Genomic DNA, 22,500 nt, shown 5'->3' with positions numbered 1-22,500 from the left:
AATATTACCCCTTTTTTAGAAGAGCTTATTACTACTTTGTTCCTGCCCTTAATCTTAGTCTCGTTTTAGAAGATTGCAGCGTGTCCTAATGCTGCAGATTTGCACTCGCACTCAATTTCATTGCATCGATGAAATGACCATAGAGATTCTCTCTATTTTATTCTATTCTATAATCCAGCTTAAGGTCTATTGGAAGTATTTTCTTTGTAAACATGAGGAAACAAGATTTTTTTTCCTTCAATGTGCCATACATTATCATAATAGATTGTCATTATTCATATCTAGTGTAACATTTTAATTAAACCTGTAATTTATGCAGTTAAACAATCCCTGATGAGGCCTTTAATGTCGCTCTTTGCTCCTTTTTGCTAATATCCTCCTACCTTCTCCCTTCATTTCCTCTCCCTTCTCGCAGAGTTAAGTGACAGACACTGGCTGCATTATTTATCTGATCGTAATGATTTTGTGCCTTGCTGACCTATAGTCCTGCATTAACTACTGCACACACACACACACACACACCACATAGTTGGACAGATCTGGGCTACCTTGTGTACCGGGCAGCCTATAAGTAATGACACCTGGCGTCGCCCTTCAGTACATCAGAGAGCCACCAGCAGAATAAATTACATATGTACCATGTAGTTGTTCACATTGAACTTTGCGTGTATATGTATTGTGACAGTGTGCACAGGTGAACAGGTTTCATTAAATATGGGGGTGTGTTTGGGATTCTATAAAGCTATAAAGTAAAGTCACATCACACGGCAAAAAAAACAACAACAAAAAAAAACACATAGCTAAATTTTGGATTGACAGGTCACAGTCTGCCTCCCTGCATGTGTGTTTGTGTGTATTTGTGTGTCTCATTAGAATGGAACTTGTATTGTCGAGGTCACCTGGAAGTCAACCGCCCCTAATTGGCCAAACAGTTGTCAAGGAAACGGGCTGGATCAGGCCAAGTGTGGACTGACCCACCCAAGTATCTATGTCATCTTAGATGCACAAACAATTCCCTCCTCCCCCCCCCCCCCCCCCCCCCCCCCCCACCCCCCCAGCAGGCCAGCACACACACACACACACACACACACACACACACACACACACACACAAACCCACACTCATACAGAGTTATTGTGTGTCAATTTCTTGTACTTTCACTTTGCCAAGATAATGAGGGAGAAAGACGCATTTTAGAAAACGAGAGAAAGAGACAGAAACACCAGCAGGTAGCCAGTCAGCTGAACAGATTGACAGACGGCTGGATGGACGTGTCAGACAGACAGACAGTCAGGTGAATTAAAAACTGTAAACACACAAACAGCATCTCAGACAGTGTTAAACTGAGAAGAGAACAGAACTTCCTGTTTGTTTAGTGTTTTTGTTGGAACAACACTTTTTTTATATATGTAAATGAAGCAGCTGAAAACTTGAAAATTAAAGTAACTTACTGAACTCCTTCGTACTGGTCCTCCATACTTCTCATTAGAGTCAACCTTACATTATAGAGGAAAATGTGTCAGTACCATTTTTACACCGCTAGATAAATCTGACACCTTTAATTCCTTTTCACTTTTCAGATTTTCATATAATGCATTGCTGAAGATCACCACTGAGAGAAACTATAGCAGTTAAATGTTACTTTCATAAGACAACAATGTTCTGTACAATGAGCATTTCCATTTTCATACTTTAAATGCATTTCACAGTTGAAACATTGGTATTTTAACTTAAGTTAGATTTTGATTAATTATTTTTATGACTAAATAAGCATTTCAGTTTGATAAATGATGATAAAGGCTCCACACTGAATATTTGTCAGTAATAGTCAAACATGAATTACACAGTTATATTGTGTAGGATCTTTCCTCAAGAAGCAACAGCTGACTTTTTCTTTTGAGGGAGGGAAATGATGCAGACAGTTACAGAAGTTTCATTATGAGACGCATCAGTCTTGACCATTTCAATTTCATCTTCATGGAGGCACACCACTCAAACTGCTGGAGGACTGAGTTGCATTTTGTCATAATGCTTTGTGTGTATAGCTTTTTTAATGCTCTGTTTCATTCCCAGATGAAGATCAGAAAGTGTCATAACTTCCAAACACCAGTTTACAGCTTCTGTCATCTTTAGTATTCCAGTTTTGGAAAAATGGAAACATGGCAGCTTCCATTGTGACCACTAATGTCATTCCAGTGATATTTGACCACTATGGCAACTTAGCTATGGTGGCAACAATTAAGATGGTTAAGAATACATTTGAAGAATTTAAAAACAGTTGTTCCTTGTAACACAGGGTCCGATGATGCAAATAAAACATGACTTTAAATGATGTAAGCTGTTAAGTCTCTACAGCTACGTTTATATGCTGATGTAATGAAATCGATTTATTCCAGGCTCTTTGTGGTCAACTAATTAGGGCTCTGACTTGTAGGGTCCCTACAATTTATTTTTCTTAATAGGATGCTGGAATTTCTGACTTTACACCACGTATGGAACAGAGCATTGTATTTCTCCAAACTGCTCTCCCTCTCTTCTTTAACAAAAAAAAAACACCCTCCTCTGCAGGATGCTACAATTGTTTTCTAAGAATCATCCTTTCCTCTTTTCCTCTCTTCTCGTGTTTCACTTTGCCTCTGTGCTCCTTCTCCCCTCTCTGCTCAGCTGCTTTACCTTTGCCTCGTCGGCTCTATCCATAGCATTTCTCAGCCCTCGCTCTCTCTCTCTCTCTCTTTCTCTCTCTCTCTCTCTCTCTCTCTCTCATAACTTTTCTCTGGGTGTGTCTATTTTTTATTCTTCAACTCTGTACCTGTGTGTGTGTGTGTGTGTCTAGATGTGTACAGTGTCTGTGTGTCCTTTTTCTCCACAGTGTGTCCATCAGCCATCTCATTACTGCTGTCTGTTTTTACATCCCTTTGCCTCATTAGGCACCGCACACAGCCACTGAGGACAGCAGGCCGAAACTCCTGCGCCAATTTACCCCTCTCTTTCTCTCTTTCTCTCTTTCTCTCTTTGCGTGGGTGTGTGTGTGTGTGTTTGTGTGTGTGTGCGTGTGCAAGAGTGTTTGTGTGTTCTTAGCCAGTAAAATGCTCTCTGCATCTCCCTTGTCAAACATTACCTTGTTTCCTTGCATTAGGCTCCTTTCTTCCTTTGCATCTTTCTCCCTTCATCTCCCCTCATCTGTGCTTATGGGAAACTGAGTTTCTTGCCCTTCCCTCACCTTCATTTTGTGTTCTCTTTTTTGATTCCTTCTATTCTTGTCACTCATATCACTGTGTTGCTGATAGAAATTTGAGTAAAACCATGTTTGCACGAAACAATGGTTCCAAACTTTTTTTCCTTGAACCAAAAGAAAAATTAACATCAATTTTGATTGTTTTAATTCCAACTACAGACCTAATTCTAAACGACAATTATTTCCTGGATTTCACAACCTTGCGACTTTAAAGATTTTTTTATTTTTGTCTTATATAACTAATCTAAAAAGCATTATTAAAATACTAACCGGCATGTATTTGCATCTTTAAAAAATCCCTTTAGTTATGAGATAGAATCTGTAGTACTGTATAGCTCTTACTGAGATTTGCATCCCCTCTTGTGTTTCTCTGTTTGCCTCCAGGTGAATGAGATATACCATGACCAGTCTTTGGGGGCCAAAATCAATGTGGTGCTAGTGCGGATTATCATGCTCGGCTACGGCAAGGTAAGTCCTTACAAGACATGAATCCTGCTGAAAAGTGGACTGAAACAATCTCTTTAAGTACCTACAGTAAGCACAGCCAAATCCTGCACATGCACACACTTCTAAACAAACACACAGACACAGGCACGCACACGCGCCTGTGCACTCATCAGCACGCACTGATGCCCGGAGCCTGTTATTCCAGTGGACTGAGCAAAAGAGGAACTAAAAGCATGTAGCATCCCAGGGGAGTGTTTTCAAGTCGCACGCCTTCACAGTTCAGCACCAAAGCACACAGAAACTCAGCCCGTTATGCAATCAGCCTCCCTCCCAGCAGGCTGCAGCAGAGAATCATGGGAAGTCCAGGCAAAGATAAACAATCAATGATAGCCCTCCCTCATTCATAAACACAGAGACCGGACGATAGGGGTTGCATCTTTTTCTTCATCTCGACTGTAACTCTATCTGCCTGTCTGTGCTGAAGAGGAGAAGAGAGGACAGGAAGGAGAGAGATAGAGCGAGGGATGGCAGGAGCTGCAGAGGGCCGGGATTACCCCACAGGATGATACAAGTGATTTTATTGCTGGATAGCTGCTCTGTGATACACTTATGATGCTGTAGCCTTATCTCTTCCTCTGCTCCTTACATGTCTACAGTCCCACTGGAGCCCTGGAAACACACACTCACACACACATACACACACACACACACACACACACACTCCCACATTGGTCATTCTGGACCAGCCCCTTTGCAGCTTCAGCCAAAGCTCTGGCTGTCCATCATCCCCAATTACCGTGGCAACAGAGCTGCACCCAGACAGCCTGCAGATTGGCTATGTGACCCTGAAAGCAGGCGCACCCACACACCCACACTTTTCACAAACTCCGACACACCATGAAAACACACGACACACTAGTACAAATCCATCTTTAAAGATGATTAAATCACGCTGAAACACACACACACACACACACACACACACACACACACACTCACCTGATGAACATGATAAAGCGCGCACACGTACAGTGCACTCTGTCTGAGGGGTGTTTGTGCAGAAGCAGGCCATATGTCTTCACTGTACACACTCACACTACACACCTCTCACTGTTTGATTAAGCAGTGCATCGTGCAAGTGAGAAAAATGTAGAAAAGAGACGAAGGAGGCGAGAAAAAAGACAAATACATAAAGGGACGAAGCGGAGGGTAAGAAATCCTCAAAAGGAAGAGAAGAGTGATAGAAGGATTTTTGGCCATTTTGTGTAAATGTCATTAATTCATTTGTTTATAAGTAAATATGAGGTAATTGGACATGTTTTTGACAAATAGTGCATGGCTTATTATAAGGGAACTCTCTGTTCAGTTTCATGTTCATTATTGAAGCCGTCAAGATTACAGGATCCTAAGCCTTATTGTGTGAGAACTGTGATCCCTTAGAGTGTTTGAGTGTGCGTGTATGAGTGTGCTGTGTTGTACACCTCAGCGAATTGCCAGATCGGCTGACAACATATAACATTGTAGCACTGCCCCCTACAGGGCAGAATCGGATGTTGTCTTACAGGTATAGAAACCAGAAGCCGGTTTGGCTCCTTGTTTTTGTATATTCTTTAGATTCTTTGCTTTAATTCTGTGTGTGTGTGTGTGTGTGTGTGTGTGTGTGTGTGTGTGTCTTGTCCCAGTCCATGAGTCTGATTGAACTAGGGAACCCCTCTCAGAGTTTGGAGAATGTGTGTCGCTGGGCCTTCCTGCAGCAGAAGCAGGACACGGGGGATGCTGAGTATCACGACCACGCCATCTTCCTCACACGGCAAGAATTTGGACCCACCGGCATGCAGGGTAACGAAAGACAAACACGATCTCTCAGCCCGTCCACCCTGATACATACATCCAAACAGCACGCCAACCCTCCCGAGGACATAAAACTTCCAAGCACAAGCACAAAACTCTCCTCATCCTCCCAGCCTCATGCAGCTGCATAGTGCATAGTGCACTGTGGCTTGTGTGGTTGGTGGTTTCTCTGTGCAGCAGAGTGCAGGCTAACAGGCAGGCCCAGGGGAGCGGCCTCTAAAGGCAGAGGCCTAGCTATGCAAAAGCCCTTCAGCTGCCCTTGGGCTCAGCCCTCAGCAGCAGAAAATCAATAAGCTGAGCAGGGCCAGCCACAGTCCCACAATTAAAGGCAGTATAGGACAGACAAGCACACAGGGAGTTGGAGATTGGCATATGTCGAGGAGGAGGGCGAGCGTTTAGGGTTAGGATTAGACACACAGACATGAACACTGTCGTGTTGGTGTGTGTAAGTAGTTTATGTTTTTGTGTTTACATTATAGCTCAAAAAGAGAAACACTGCTCTTGCTCAGTCTCACCGTTTATTGAAACGTAAATGGTTATTTTACAATAAATGGACGCTGAGCAAGAGCAGTGTGCGGGATTTTCTCTTGTTAAGCTATCGTCGTATCTCCTACACACCTGCTTCAAGAAGTAGCTGCATGTTCAAAGCCCTCCAATGTTAGATGACACGACAAACAATGTTAAAGCAATGTTCACATTTTACAAATCTTTGGAAAAATAATATAAAATAATTTTAAAAAGGAGTTAAATGGCCAATAGCTGGGAAATTAGCCTTAAAAATGCTGAGTGAAATTAACTATCAGACGGAACCATAAAACCTAGTTCATGAAAGATTATTTTGCTGCTTGAAAAAATGTCAAGACTATGTAGGCATGATAGTTTTTTTTGTCCTGAGGCCATCGATAACAGATAGACCCGTCTCTTCTTTACAAGACTTAACCTTGTTGTACATACTTAAATGGCTGCCATGGTACTTAAAGCACCATGTGAAAAGTACCGTCATTTTCATGTGATATGATCACAAAAGATTATCAGTTTTATAATAATAATCGGCTATAGTAATATAGTAATATCTGAGCTTAACCGTGCCCAGATCAGATCAGACCTTTTACATAGGTTACATAGTTTTCACATGCATAGTGTATGTACAAAAAAAACATGAATAACGTACTTTAGGTTTTGAGTTGTTTTAACAACATGCATACAAGAAGAATTTCTCTCCTGACAGCAGTCTCTCTACCTGGTTTCCTAGGTTACGCCCCAGTGACGGGCATGTGCCATCCTGTCAGGAGCTGCACTTTAAATCATGAGGATGGTTTCTCCTCTGCCTTTGTGGTTGCACACGAGACCGGACATGTGTAAGGGCTTTTTTTTTTTCATATTAATGTCTTTATGTCTGCTGTCATGGTTCAAGCAAAAGATGACAAAGCATTAACTTCAAACACTGTTTGGACCTAAACAGTTAATTTACTTTGGTCACCTCAGCCAATATCTGAAGAAAGAACTTCTTCCTTGTGCACTTTTTGAACACCCTTTCTCTCTCTTTTTTTTCTCTCTCTCCGTGCAGTTTGGGGATGGAGCACGACGGCCAGGGGAATCGCTGTGGAGACGAGGTGCACATGGGCAGCATCATGGCGCCGCTTGTGCAAGCCGCCTTCCACCGCTTTCACTGGTCCAGATGTAGCATGCAAGAGCTGGGACGCTACCTGAAGTGAGAAACAGACACACAACACTTTTAACTGAGAGTAGATTCGTGTCTAATTTGATATTTTTGTAGGATTAGTTGCTATCCTTAAAGTTTGTATAATGCAAAGCACTAAAATGGTTGGTGTTTGTTAACGACGTGAAGAGAAACCATGTTTTAATGTCAGGGTGCCTGTCAAACATTCGATAAATACCGCTTATGCAGCCAGAGTAATGTTAGACTTTACTACAAATGAAACACTTCTGTCAACAAGGCTCTAAATTATTGGTTTTAAATTGTGAATATTTGCTGATTTTGTTAAAATTTATAGAAGATTCAATACATTTCTGATGGATTGACAAAAAAAGGCGTTTTGAAGACATCCCCTCGGTTTGAATAAACTGTTTTTAGACACTTTGAGGATGTAATCGTATATCTAATGAACATAACCATCGAGTCGATAACAGAAATGTATGTTTACTCCAGCACTCATTTTGATTACGAATGAGTTTAAAAAAAAAAAAAATCATGTTTTACTGACCCCTCTTGCAGCTCCTATGACTGTCTCCGTGATGACCCCTTTGACCACAACTGGCCGTCACTGCCTCAGCTCCCTGGTTTGCATTATTCCATGAACGAACAGTGTCGCTTTGACTTCGGTGTGGGCTACACCATGTGCACCGCGGTAAGACATCCCCTTAGTTTCCCTCTAGTCTCTTTACTTACAAAGCTAGATTTAACTAACTCTTACTGTACTAACCGGCCAACAAGTTTCAGTTGTCACTTTATTTTATGAGATGATGCATTTTTTGGAGAGTTGTAGTTAAATCACACAATTCAGACTATTCAGTGAATTTACTACATTTTACTGCTGAAGATGCATTTGTTTGGGACCTCTTGAGCTCTGGAGGATTTACCCTGACATCTATTTCTGATCTACACTGTATTAATCAAGTCACACACACATATATTCACATTCTTCTGATGTCCTCTGCTTTCCTCTCCCGGCCTCTGGTGGGATTGGCATCTTGCTTAAAAGCAGGTAATTGGTTTTTGTAGCTTTTTCTTTTTTTCTGTTGTTAATTCCATTTTGATAAACAAGCATTATTTTAACACAACACTTACCTAGTACCTAAGTGCCTTCACATTAATGTGCCTCAAGCAGAATCCCTGTTAGCACCAAACACAGATGATCTTCACCCAGCTCTAGCATCTTGACAGACATTGTCCCCCTCTAACCCCTCACCTGTCACCCACTCTGACTGTGAAGCCACTGTGGCACACTGTTGGGAGATTGTTGCTTGATTGACAAAGGGCTTGTTAGGGGGCTTTGCACACATTGCTAGATTACCCTCTATTCTCTTGTCAAACCCATTCCCCTCAGCTACAAAAGGCGGGCCAGTCAGGAACGCAGGTAAGGTAACCCCTCGTCCCCGAAGACATGTGGCCCGTCATTTGTTTTCTCAGATTTTCTTTTTTTCTATTTGTCCTCTGAGGTTGTAATTGTTTGTAATGTTGCTCCTTACTTTTCTTTTTTACTGTTTCTCTGTTCTACCCATCGTCATATTTTGGACCCTAGCCTGCAGGATTCTAAAATGCTCATATTCAGACAACGTGGCTGTAAAATCCCTAAAAACAATGTGAGTCTACTGGTTCAACGGCGTTGGTGCAACTCACCCGCTGAACTGCACCATACCACAACGCTTTTCCTGTGAATCTGTGTTAAATCACAGCAGCTCTCGCAGGAAAAGCCTCATTATATTGGCAAAACTCATGACTATAAAGGAGTGGAAAAGGCTGGGGAGATATCTTTTTCCATTCAAGGAGAGATGTCTGAGCCAGAACAGAGGCTGTTTTTCCATGTTTCACTTCAGCTTTTAGGATCCTCCAGTCTGATGTCATTGGTGATTACCTACCACAGTCTAGCCATTGATTGCTACTCACCCTCTGGCCTAAAAAGGTTCCCCTGGGGTCATGGTGGGTGGGGAAGTCTGTGGAAAGGAGGGAGGAGGGCACGCCCCCTCAGACACTGGACTGCAGGTCAGTTTGGTGGTATTCTCATCAATGGTTCATATCAGAGAATTTGGTCCGTTTACTGTGTCTAGGGGCCTTTTTAGAGGTCAATGAGACCTCACCTTTTGGCCTTTTTAACCTTTTGCCCTCTGCCCTCTGACCCCCCCGTGCCCTAATTAAACCACGGGCTGCCTCATTCGGAGCGTCTCGTCTCTCTCTCATCCTTTGGTTTAGTTTGCATGAATGGCTGTGTGTTTCTCAGTGGAGCGCAGTGTACAGTGACACAGTGCAGGGTCAGTGTTGTTATTGTTGGTTATAAAGTGGTTGTGTTTCTCAGCCCATCTCTGTTCGTATTTCCAGCTGTCTCATGATGGTTGACTTGTGTCATTGAAGGTCACCCTTTTACCCAGAGTGTGTTCTGTAACACAGGGCTTCAAATAGTAAGAAGGAGTCTCTCTCTCTGCCCTGCAGTATCGCACATTTGACCCATGTAAGCAGTTGTGGTGTAGCCACCCAGACAATCCCTTCTTCTGCAAGACCAAGAAAGGACCGCCCATCGACGGCACCATGTGTGGGAATGGGAAGGTATTTATACGCTCGTTTTCCTTGACAAACATTTTGTCGTATTCTAAACCCACTGTACCCGAGCAGCAACTGTGTTTTGTCTTCCTGGTCCATTGCAGCATTGCTTTAAAGGTCACTGCATCTGGTTGACCCCTGATATTATCAAGCAAGATGGAAATTGGGGCTCGTGGAGTGAGTTTGGACAATGCTCCCACAGCTGTGGTGGAGGAGTACAGTTCCGCACGCGCGACTGTGACAATCCAAGGTAAAAAAAGAAAAAATCAAAAAACGTGTTTAAAAGTGTATGTGTGTAAAATGTGGATTTGCAGGGTCTTTAGTCTGTTTCTTGTTATGCCAAATTCAGGTGAAGGTTTTTCTTGATTTGGCAATTGTTCTGAACAGTTTTCCTTTGATATTTGTTTAAATGAATCTAGATCATTTGTACAAGTGTTTAATGTGTTATCATAGAGCAAAACAAACTGATGAGTCCTCTTCCCTGCAATTCTCTCAGACCAGCCAACGGAGGCCGCACCTGCATGGGAGCAAATTATCAGTTCCAGATGTGCAACATCAACGAATGTGAAGACATCTACAGCGACACGAGAGAGGAGCAATGCCACGCGATGGACCCTCGCTTTGAACTCCATAGCAACAAGCACCACTGGTTGCCTTACGAACACTCAGACCGTGAGTTCACAACCGCAGATGAGGGGGGGGGGGGGGGTGAGTTGGATCGGTTCTAGGGATAGATGGCTTGAGAATGACAAATCCCAAGTGATGATGTACTCTGGAAGTTGTAAATATGAATGAAAGCCAAATAGAGGAAGCATAATTGTTGACAGCAGTCTGGTTTTAGAGGCTTTTATAAATAGGCTGCGTTCCGTTATGGTCATCAACATCTGGCTGTCCTGCTGAGAGGTGCAGCTTCAAGCAACGGCTACGCCCTCCCATAAAAACACACCATCCCTTTGAAAATCTCTTTAAAAACAATCTTTTTGATCTTGGCTTCTACTCTTTTCCCACCCAATTGCCGATGTCATTTCAACCTCACTTCCCCCTCTCTCCTCCTTCATCTTTTTCAGCGTCCAAACACCGGTTGGCACAAGGACAAACTCTCAGATTCACAATATGCGATCCCATCTTGGAGTTGTCATGTTAATTATCAAACGTCCCTTCATTATTAAATCGTTTTAAAATGTGTTCAGTTGTCATTTAGTGGAGGTGTCACTGCTTTCCTGACCTGATAGGTATTAAACGATCATCCACCCAAAGTGCGGCCCGTGAGAAAGTGCTGAGCTGTCCTTATCTAATCGCAGGTCACGCTACACACACTCCCCTAAGAGGGGCCTTGCTAAATTGTTTTTTCCGTTCCTATCATTTCTAAATGCCATATTATTCAGCAAGGCTTCCTCACTCTCAAATTAATTTTCCAAGAGTGTGCGATTGTGTATGAGCACAGATGTGTGTGTTTGTGTGTATTTGTGTGCGCGTGTTTGTGCGCGTGAGAGGGCAGTAAAAAGTGAACGGGGAGGTGAAATTGAATTCCATTCATTGCGTGTCATCTACAGATAGTGTGAGAAGGGAAAACGTGTTTCTGCTAAGAGTGTGGAACTTGAGTATTTGTTTAAAGACGTTTGACAGAGTGTTACTTTTTTGTCTCTTATTTCCATCATTTCTCAGGTCAACAGATGCACTCTAAAAAACATTTCATAAAACATAGAGCTGTACTGACTGTGTGGCATTTCAAGCAGCTGTAAAGAGAGTTTTCCAACCCTTTGTTTAAGGGTGAGATTGGAAATTCCCAAACGTTCTCCTATTTTTACACAGATTTGATCACAGAAAGCAAATGTGGCAATTTTGCAGCGGTGTCTGTCCCTTCAGTTAACCCTTTCGACCTTCTTAAAAACCTTAAATCATATCTAGATGGTCCTGAAATCGAGCTTCTTAATTTCTTATATGTCACTCCATAATATTCATAGTTAACGGTTGAAAAGTGGCATGTTGGTTTGAGGCTATGTGAAAACTTCAAATGATGCCACTTTGACCAACACTACATCACCCTTAAAGTCCAATGAACACAAAGATTACCACTAAATATAACAAAATATTTAAAGCACCAACTCAAAAAACTTTTTAGGAACATTTTGTATTGTTGTTTAAAGCATAAATTATGTTCAATTTTGTAGTGGTTTGGTTATGAAATAAAATATATAAATAAAAGTTATATATATATATATATATATATATATATATATATATACAGTATCTACTCTTTGACTTAGGAGACTGTAGTACATAAATACAGGTACAGGCCCCACTCTTATTTCCAGACTGCTCATAAATGCATCGGTTGTTTCATGCATTCTCAGCTAAACTTGGAAAAAAAACGACTTTCTCCACCTATTATATCATCTACAGTAACATATCTGCCACCTGCTTATTAGTGTCACGGCACAAATAGACACAAGGTCTCTGGATAGTGTGCTACTGTAATGAACGTGATGTAGTGGGAGTGTTCATTCTCACTGGGATGAAGTGCCAGGTTTTGTCTCTGGAGGATGTATAGTATGAGTCACGCAGACAGACACAATGAGACCGAGACTCATGGAAGGCTCATTCTGAAAAATGAAAATGATTACATGCTGGTTGTGCAGATGAACCCGTTAAAAAAAAAAAGGGGGACATTGTTTCAGTAATTGGGACATTTTTGTGTTATTGTTTCACAGCTAATAAACGCTGCCACCTGCATTGCCAGTCCAAGGAGACGCGGGATGTGGTCTTTATGCAGAGGATGGTCCTGGACGGCACTCGCTGCTCATACAAGGACCCCCATAGTGTGTGTGTGCGGGGGGAGTGTGAGGTGAGTGACGCTATGCGTTTTATGTGTGTGTGTAATAGAAAGACGTCGGCGCAGGTGGAATTGTGTCAAACTTTCCATGTTGTCATGAACAGAAAGTGGGCTGTGACCGAGTGGTGGGCTCCTCTAAGCAGGAGGACAAGTGTGGAGTGTGTGGGGGAGACAACTCCAGCTGCAAAACCTTCAAAGACACCATCACACGAACTGCCAAGAAACAAGGTAAACACACACACAAGCACACACAATAAGCTTTGTGTAAATCTAAGACAGACTTCGGTTCAGTTAGTTTATAAGGCAGTTAAGTAGGGGTTAAACAGCTGGCAAGTGTACATACTCCCTTTGATTACTCATGTTTAGATAAATATCGCCCTCTAGAGGGGGATTTGTATCAATGTTAAACCCCAGTGAGATCTGAGTTGACACGTTTCCATGTGAGTCGAACGCTGCCAGGTATTTAATCAGACCTCACCCTCTGCACTCATATTTCATAGTATATTATCTAACCTTTGACGTGAGGACAGACCTACATCACAGCATCAGAATTCCCAGAATCAGATGTTTGCGCTGGCTGGGAAAAAAACTCGAGCCTTTGAGGGCTTTAACAAGTGAGCAGAATTACTTGGATGGAATGAGTTGGAGCGCTTTGCTGGATTAGCTGAGGCTCTTAGACAGGAGACTGTAAAAATGAGCTTTAGATGATGTTTCGAGTCACGAACCAGATGTGTGTTTCCTTTCAGGTTACCTCAAAGTTCTTGAAATCCCCAGAGGAGCCAGACATTTGCTGATCCAAGAACTGAAAGCAACCTCACATACTCTAGGTATTTGACGTTGTTTGTCTTTTATGTCTATTTGAGTTATTGTATTTGTCTTAAGTACGACAGCAATAACATGTGTGTTCCTTCACAGCTGTGAAAAACGTGGCGTCGGGACTGTTTTTCTTAAATGGGGAAAATGAATACCCAGAATCCCACTCGATCATAGAGAAAGGCGTGGAGTGGGAATACGAAAATGACAATGACAAGGAGACTCTTCAGACCAGTGGTCCGCTCAGACATGGAATTCTAATCATGGTACACATTGAATTATAAGAATATTATTTAGAATTTAGTTTTACAGAAGCATTCTTTTTATTATCTTGTCTTATGCTCGTTATCTCAAGTGTTTTTCCTAAGTTGTCACTCGTATCTCTGTGTTTTCAGATGAAATTATATGGAGATGAGGATGTCAATTTGTCCTATAAGTACATGATGAACATGGACAGTGACTCGGCCATTCAAAACAACATGCTGGTCGAGGACAGCGCCTATGAGTGGGCTCCAAAGAAATGGTCCTACTGCTCCAAGCCCTGTGGTGGAGGTACAGTGCTACCTGTAGTGGGATTTTTGGTTCTCTTACTTATTGCATTCTGCATGTCTGTCTCCATGGTTCTGTGCTTAGACTGACTTAAAGGTAATCTTAAATTTCCATCCTTGATTGCTGCAGGGAAGCAGTACCTGCGATACGGCTGCAGAAGAAAGGTTGACAGCAAGATGGTCCACAAGAGTTTCTGCAACAAATCCAACATGAAACCTCGTGGGGACACCAGAGATTGCAACCAGAAGCCCTGCCCTCCACCTATGTATGCATTGTATTTAAACACTGAAGAGAGCCTTACAAAACTGTAATGCAGACAACCTCTTCTTCCATTGTTTACTTCACTATTACCTTTCAAATAGACTCAGTAACTCTGTTTTTCTCTGTTTCCTCTGGACTTCTCCAGTTGGGTGACAGGGGAGTGGCAGAACTGCAGCAAGCCATGTGGAAAGACAGGTATGCAAATCCGCTCAGTAAGCTGTGTCCAGCCTTCAGATGACAACACCACACGCTCAATCCACAATAAACACTGCAATGACGACCGGCCCGAGTCTCGTAGACCCTGCAACCGTCACCCCTGTCCCACCCAGTGGAGAGTTGGACCGTGGTCACAGGTATGCAAGCTAAATGTGGGGGGGGGGAAGTAATAACACTGAACACAAAAATGCTAGGCAGATTTGGGATTTTTGGAGAAATACCTGAACTAATAACAGTTTTTAAAACCCAACACAGCAGCTGGTATTTTTGTGAAATGATCAATTTCAAATATCTCAAGACTTCCTGAGAACTGAGTTTTGGTGGGTTTGAAAATCCCCTGTGAAACAGATCACAACTGTTTGTCTCCATACGGTGAACAAGATAAAATGATAATAAAAGCAGTATGAATTTTATAGGCAGAGGTTAAAGGGACGTCAAAACATCAGATAAAACATTCACACAGCCTGGAATTAGAAGTCAGCTAAGTTTCTGAAAACATTCTGATTTAGTTCATGTTCATGCTCAAGACAGAACCCAGATGTGAAGTGGTGGAGTACTGTCTCACTCTGAATGGTTCCTCTGCTATAACAGTCCACTCACTATATTGAGTCAGAGATGGGTCCATGGCAAATGTTCCCTGGGTTGCCTTCACAAACTCAGTGAAACTAGCTGTTATTACTCACAATATAGTGAACTTTAGGTGGTGAAGTGAGACAAGGTACGAATCTCTGCATAAATCAGCACAGCACCTGACAGTTTTTCTCTGCCTCACCACCATCACAGTCTGTTGACATTTTCTTTTCCATTCAGCAGTCTTTAAATAGCACCGTATCCCATACCAAGTTTAGTTCTATCATAACTCAATGTGCCATATACAGCTCTGCGGATCTTTCTGTTATAGCATGTTATTTTGTGTTTCTTAATCTCTTTACTCCTTCATTATCTTCTCATGTATTCTTTTGCCACAGCAAAGACTGGGATGTCCAATTAACCCTGACTTCTTTCTGAGCATTGATTTGATAACCGTTAGACCTACAATTTGTTCCTCTTAACAGCTGTCTGCTATTGAGGGATAACGGACTTTATGATGCGTAATTGGCCAATCAAAATCAAGTATTTAATACCGGCGTGTTATAAGTATTATTTATGTTTATGCATGTGTTCTTTTCAACACCACACCAACATAATCAGTAACAGACACAATAATAGAGTCCTCTATTTTTTCTTCAGTAACATCCAAGTCATAAACCTAGCTTTAAGCAATGTGCTGTAAATGTGCTTAAACGACAAGAAGTCATCATAATATACTGATCTGTTCATGTTCTGTATCTCCAGTGCTCAGTGACATGTGGAAATGGGACCCAGCAGAGGCAGGCTCTCTGCCACACCAGGGACAACACCATCGGCCTATGTCTGGACAGTAAGCCTGACACCATCAGAGTCTGCCGCATGGATCCATGTCCCAGTGAGTGCTAAAGGAACTCCCATGATTTTTTAGGAATATAAACATAGATCTCTGCAAGCAGGCATGTTCCTTATTTAAAAAGATCCTGATATCAGTGTGGGAAAGGAAAAATATATATATATGTATATTAACCATTTCTTCTCATCACTTCATCTCCCTGTCTCTTCTTTCCTCTGCAGAGGGCTCATCCGACCTAAACAAAAACGGCAACATCCTGATCCAGTGGCTCTCCCGCCCCAACCCAAACTTCCCGAAGATCTCCTCACGTAAAACCTCCCTCTATAGTTCCCAGCCTGGTCTCCACAGCGGCAGCCACAGCTGCATGTCTGTCCTCTGCTGGGCCTTGCCCATTTCTGTCCTCCTGTCTCTACAGGGCCGGCCCCGGCTGGCCCCCTGACCCGCCCTTCCCAGACGCCCTGTGCCTGTGCCCACGCCTGTGAGCGGGTGGCAAAGCTTTCGCTTCTCTTTTGGTGGGGGGGGATTGTTGCCTCTCTCTCTCTCTGTCTGAGGTGGCTCTGACTGGGGGGAGGTCTCTGGCTCCTGTGTGTGCTAGTTGGTTCTCTCTTGCTCTGTCTCTCTCTCTCTATCTCTCTCTCTCCTTTGTGGAGCATTGTGTTGTAACCGCTGGCCAGTCGAAAACTCAAAAGATCAACAAAAAATTTGATGTGAACAGGATTCGAAGTGGCAAGGTGAACAGCTTTTCATCTCCTGAGATGTGCCGACGAGCCGTTCATGCGTGAGGCACCTCCTCTGCATTTGGCGGCCATGTTTTGCGCGAGCTAGCTGTCATGGGTTACCACTTCTGAGATGCAGCGGCGCTTTTTCCTTTTTGTAGCGCACTGTCGTTGTGGGGGGAGAAACAGGTGTGAAAATAAACAGAAAAGTATATAAATATATAGAAAAAAAACTTTTGAAAAATATGAAAGCTTTATTGTGAATGTGATCTTGTCACAATGAGGACATCTTTGCTAAAGTGCTCATCTGACATCCTGGTTCCATTGGGGGATGAGAATGGTGTCTCATTTCCACTCTCAGATTAACAGGAACTCAGCACAGGGACCAGAAGTGACATCAGTAGACTTCTGAATTGTTAGTGAAGGGAACGGTGAGGTGAGGAATCATGAAGTAAGGCTAATTTAAAAAACAAAAAACACACAGGGTAGTCTGACCACTTGAGGTTGCTTCCCATTTCACCTCATCATCAGCCATCTTCTCTTTGACTGTTATACTAAAGTTCAATAAAAGCAGCTTATTTGTGCTTGCAGACTTTAAACAAATACATCTATAAATATATTTGTATTTATATATACCTATAAATCTAAATCTATATGAGTAACAATAATATTAATAATGTTTTACCATGAATAAGCTGTAGCTTATTTGCCTAAAACCTTTGGACTGCTATTGATCGCTTAGATCCTTGACTGTTATGTGTATTTTTTTATTGATTTTACATGAATACAGATGAATATTTAATAAAGGGAAAGTGTTTCGGGGGGAAGGGGTTAGACCTTATTATGCAGGACTTGGTCAGTTAGTTGCCTCTCCATTCTCTCAGATGGATCAGTGGTTTACTGTTGCTTCTCCTTTTCTCTAAGGATTGGATCACATTTTGTCATGCACATTTGCATCCATCACTTGTATGTGTGTGTAAATATATATGTGTGTTAATTTAACTGAGTGTGTGCATGTGTGCGAGTCTATGTGTGTCTTGTTTGCTTAAATGAGTGAGAAAATCAATGTGTGATTGAATGAGATATACTAGTCTTGTCAGTGTAAGTGTGTTTGTGTGTGTGTTTGTGTGTGTGTGTGTGTGTGTGTGTGCGTGTGTGTGTGTGTGTGTGTGTGTGTGTGTGTGTGTGTGCGTGTGTGTGTGTGTATGTTTGAGTGTGTGTGTGTGTGTGTGTGTGTGTGTGTGTGTGCGTTCGTGTGTGTGTGTGTGTATGTTTGAGTGTGTGTGAGTGTGCATGTGTGTGTGCATGTCTATGTGCATAATGAGCTTCATCATTCGGGCTTTTACACATTGCAACAGATACAGAAATACCTCATAAACTTTGATTTGAGAGCGTCTGATGATCTCATTTTCTTTTGATGAACATTAACCACGTGAACAATGCCTTATCTTGGATTGAATGTAACGGCATTTATCTGTGAAAGAGATGGCTTTACTCATTCAAAGTTTAACTCGGAATAGAGGCAGCTTCAAACCAACTTAACTCACACCCGCCAACCATCAAACCTACCAAGGTGATGTTGGACCAATGTCCAACTATTGGGAAGGGTTTACAAAGGGCCTAGGGTATGACACATATGGCATCTATAAAAAAAAAAAACACTTCAGACTTGTCATTGTATTGTGATCACATATTTCTGTTGTGACTATGTAGCGAGCTATCCAAGGTTTCCTTCTGCTGGAGTTGGACTGTTTGAGACCAAGCCAGACCTAGCAGTGCGACTGTATATAACATTGGTGTTGACTGTATTTAATAATGTTCATGACTGTTATCTTCTTCTATAATATTCTATACTATGGGTAACTGTTTTGTGGCTTCACTGGCCTGCTGCGTGGGGCTGGCTAACGTTTCGCTAACGTTGAAGAAACATTCAGATGGACTACGTGCACTGCGTCTATATGCACTTTGATTTATCAGGGAAATTTTATTAATGTTTTGTAAATGTTTCATATGACACTTAATGTGCCATTCCAGTTTTTACATCATCATTGAAATTATGTATTTTATTTAAACAGACCATATGATTTATGTACTTCATGTTTTTTTCAATCGATAAACAGATTGACTGATTGATTTCCAAGTAATGAAGTGTTTTACCAAAGTGACTGTGAACTTGTAACTTTCGATACAGTTGAATTATTTTTCTTAAGAAAAGAATATATCTATATATTGAGCAGGGGGGGCGTACATCTCATTGTTTCAGTTACTGTCATTCTCAACAGCAAAGTTGTATCAATAAAAATGTTTCAAAAAGTGTCATATTTTTCTCAACAGGAATGTTCACTTGCTAGATTCTTTGTTTGCAATAATCCACAACTTTGCTAATAGAAAATGGTCAGGTTTATAGTTAAAGCACACATAGATTCAATTTAAAGTGGTGCAGGAATAAAACTGAACATCGGAAAAAAATAATGCACACCTGAAGCAAAGGCAACATGAAATCAAATTAGCTGGCACAAAACATAGTTGAAAAGTTGCAACATTTATGTTTTTAACAAAAGACTGGCAGCCCCTCTTTTTCCATTTCAGTTGCTCTGGACTAATCTCATGACTGCTCTTGATGTATGGGTTTTTCTTCTCTTCCTTCCTGCATCCTCTGCTAATGGTCTGGCTTTACTACTTTACACTTATGGTGTGGAACCAACACACACACACTCAACAATATGCTTGTTCTTTATGTAAAAAAAAAAAAAAGAACAGGCACACAAATACTAATGCCAATTTAGTGTATGCTCATTGTTGTAAATTTTTTTGCAAACAGTTACATATCCAGACAATCACACAAACTCAAATATCCCTTCATAGTTCACCTCCGGCTTCACTTTGTCTCAGCTCTCTGTTCTCTCCTTCACAGGCCAGCGTTGTCATGGAGACCGCTCAATGTTCTGTCGTATGGAGGTGCTAAAGCGCTACTGCTCTCTACCGGACTACCAGCGCATGTGCTGCAAGTCCTGCAGCAATATCACCATTAAAGAGCCACTACCCGATCCTACCTCCAGATCCACACCTATCACCTCCATTGGGCCCAGTGTTACAGCTCCTCCAACCACTGGCACCATCAGCTCTGGCTTCACCACCATCCAACCAACTGAAGTTGTCATCAACACCTCCCTAACCTCTACCATTAACCACTGGGATACCACTCATCCACCTACCACTGCTGGTCCTCATTCCACCCTTTCCCCACTTGGTGCTACACAAATGATCACTTCTCATCTTCCACCTGCCACCAGTGTGTCTGTCTTTTCCACCACCTTTCCAGTGGCAACCACATCTGTTATTACAGCCATTCCTAATGTTACAGCTCATCCCTTGCCCTTGCCCTCCCCAGACACAAATGAGAGCACAGTTCAAAAGTTACAGAGCTCTACAAATAGTCCAACTACATCTGGTATGATCACTAGCACACAGCTTCCAACAACGATCACTCCAACTTTGACAAGTCCAACAGAAAGTAATACAAAAACAGACGCCCCCCTTAAATCAAAGCCTAAAAAGAATAATTTGTCAAAGAAACCACCAAAAAGGGTGATTATACCAAAGATCAATCCAAAAAAGAATACTGCCCCAAGAAATACTACAAGAACAGATTTCCCACCAAAAATCAATCCCAAAAAGAAAACAAACACCAGTCCTAAAAAGTCTACTACAGAAAAAACTCCATCAAAAAAGGTTACTCCAGTAAAAACCAACCCCAAAAAGACTACTACAGCAAACACCACCCCCAAAAAGACTACTACAGCAAACACCACCCCCAAAAAGACTACTACAGCAAACACCACCCCCAAAAAGACTACTACAGCAAATACCACCCCAAAAAAGATCCCCCCTGTAAAGAAGCCTCCTAAAAAGACTACCCCAGTTAAAACGAGTCCCAAAAAGACCATTACGGTAAAGATTCCTCCCAAAAAGACTACTCCAGCAGGCTCCAAACCCAAAAACACCCCCTCTGTAAAGACCACTGTCAAAAAGACTCCTCAACTGAAGACTTCTTCTGTGATAAAACCCAAACCCCCACCCAAAAAGAAGGCTCCACCAATGGCCAATCCAAAAAAGAAAATTAAGCATACTACAAAAATTACCAAGACTGATCCCCCAAAGAAGAACCCTGAGACAAAGATTAATAATAAGTTTAAGGTGATAAAGAGTTACCCAAAAAAGAAGACCTTTACAACGTCTTCATATTATAACATAACTCTCACTCCATATCCAAGTCAACTGAGAGACATTATTTCTTCCACTGTTCCTACCAGCACAAGCATACACGAAACAGCTACGGATATGACTTTTCCAGAATCCAGAATCAATGTCACATTCATCAGTAACAACACGGCTACTACAGCTGAACCTCCACTTTGGTATCATGATGCTTTAGAAACAACACCCAGCACTTATGAAGATGTCTTAACAACGACTGCAACAGTTCATTCAGACGAAGTCAATATTCCTAGTGGAACCATGTCGTACAATGATGTGACAAGCAGTGGTGATGTCACAATGACCAGTGGGGCCTTGCTTAGCGGCGACGACATCACTGTGTCCTACAGCAATGGTGGCATTATCAGTGACACCATGGTGCTAGACGATGGACTCACCATCGTGATCCCAACCATCACTAGTGAGGATATGACAGACCTTTCTTCCTCGCCCTGGTTAGACTTGTCCGAGTACATCCCTGTTGGCAGCCCTGTTCCAACAACGACCGAAGACCCTCCAACAGCCCCACCTCCCACCACCATCTTTACAACAACAGAAAAACCGACCATCACAACCATCACAGCCTCTACGCTAAAAACTGAGGAGAAGGGTGAGAACAATTCCATTGATGTCGTATACCACAGGATCATCGGCGTAGACAACGACATATCCCAGAATAATCTGATCCCAAAGCGCAGGGTTAACCTTAGGGAGAGAACCAGAAACAAACGCATTCAGGAGCTCCTGGAGGAAAAGCGGAACTTTCTCCTCAGGATGAAGAGAGGCCATACAGCAATATAGACTAAGCCTTCTCGTTTCTCTTATAGAGATGAACATTTTCTTACAGACTTTTTTAAGCCTTGTCTAATCCTCCAGGAAGTTTTCTGTCCGGCCTCTGCACACAAAACCTGTCTGACATATCAATATGTAGAGTTAGAAGTGTGTCAGTGAGAGAATATCATGGCCAGTTGTTTTCACAGTTGCTTTGAATTAAGAAAAGCCCTTAAGAGTTTCCACTGTTGCAGATTTGAAGCAAATTGCCTCGCCTGTAAAATCAAAATGACTAACAGAAGGAATAGTGTGCATCCAGTTTGACCAGCACTTTACAACGCTTAACCACACAGTTTTGTTTGAGGATTCAACAATGATTAAGATAAGGTGTAATGTAGTTTGTTAAATGTTGTTATCCCTAATGGCACTTATGGAGCAACAAAATCTATCACCAAGAATCCTAATCTCCATCTCCGTATTGTATGACAGCCCAGGACTGCAGCTCATTTCTCCATTAGTAGATGTTAATACTTCTCAGCCCTTCATAAAGCTGCTGTAGGACAAAATTCATATGTATCCTTGTGCCCTACACTTTGACTACCATTTAAGCACTGCTAAGTGGAGCATTTGTAGGTCTGTCAGCAATATGGTAATGCTATACAATCAGAAAGTCAGAGTTTCCTTTTGTGTAATTGATTGTGAAAGTTTACACTGCCTTGTATGTGTTGCCTTTTCCAAAGCAAATTCAAGATTCAAGATTTTTATTTGTCACATGCTCATACAGATGTGCAGTGAAATGTAAAGACTGTTCCGCAAGGCCATGCAATAAACACTCAAATTACTAATACTAAA

At 42.0% G+C, this 22,500-nt stretch overlaps 1 protein-coding gene across 2 annotated transcripts in view; it reads left to right on the top strand.

The window, feature by feature from the left end:
* LOC132981810 (A disintegrin and metalloproteinase with thrombospondin motifs 2-like) overlaps positions 1–22,494 on the top strand; it is a 110,713-nt gene extending 88,219 nt beyond the window's left edge. The window contains exons 5-23 of one of the 2 annotated variants that reach the window (XM_061047886.1): positions 3,620–3,703; positions 5,365–5,521; positions 6,786–6,891; positions 7,101–7,244; positions 7,770–7,902; positions 8,602–8,631; positions 9,702–9,815; positions 9,914–10,059; positions 10,306–10,481; positions 12,521–12,654; positions 12,747–12,870; positions 13,389–13,469; positions 13,558–13,721; positions 13,851–14,007; positions 14,134–14,269; positions 14,411–14,618; positions 15,817–15,946; positions 16,126–16,212; positions 19,535–22,494. In XM_061047886.1, the coding sequence (XP_060903869.1) occupies positions 3,620–3,703; positions 5,365–5,521; positions 6,786–6,891; positions 7,101–7,244; positions 7,770–7,902; positions 8,602–8,631; positions 9,702–9,815; positions 9,914–10,059; positions 10,306–10,481; positions 12,521–12,654; positions 12,747–12,870; positions 13,389–13,469; positions 13,558–13,721; positions 13,851–14,007; positions 14,134–14,269; positions 14,411–14,618; positions 15,817–15,946; positions 16,126–16,212; positions 19,535–21,678 (4,455 nt within the window). In that variant the 3' untranslated portion in view covers positions 21,679–22,494. The remainder of the gene's footprint in view (positions 1–3,619; positions 3,704–5,364; positions 5,522–6,785; positions 6,892–7,100; positions 7,245–7,769; positions 7,903–8,601; positions 8,632–9,701; positions 9,816–9,913; positions 10,060–10,305; positions 10,482–12,520; positions 12,655–12,746; positions 12,871–13,388; positions 13,470–13,557; positions 13,722–13,850; positions 14,008–14,133; positions 14,270–14,410; positions 14,619–15,816; positions 15,947–16,125; positions 16,213–19,534) is intronic. The other variant, XM_061047888.1, reaches the window with a different exon arrangement.
* Positions 22,495–22,500: the final 6 nt, after the last annotated feature.

The sequence above is a fragment of the Labrus mixtus genome, chromosome 10 (assembly GCF_963584025.1).
Source record: "Labrus mixtus chromosome 10, fLabMix1.1, whole genome shotgun sequence".
Lineage (NCBI taxonomy): Eukaryota > Metazoa > Chordata > Actinopteri > Labriformes > Labridae > Labrus > Labrus mixtus.
The sequence above is the reverse complement of the archived record's forward strand: the minus strand, read 5'-3'. Positions and strand labels throughout refer to the sequence as shown.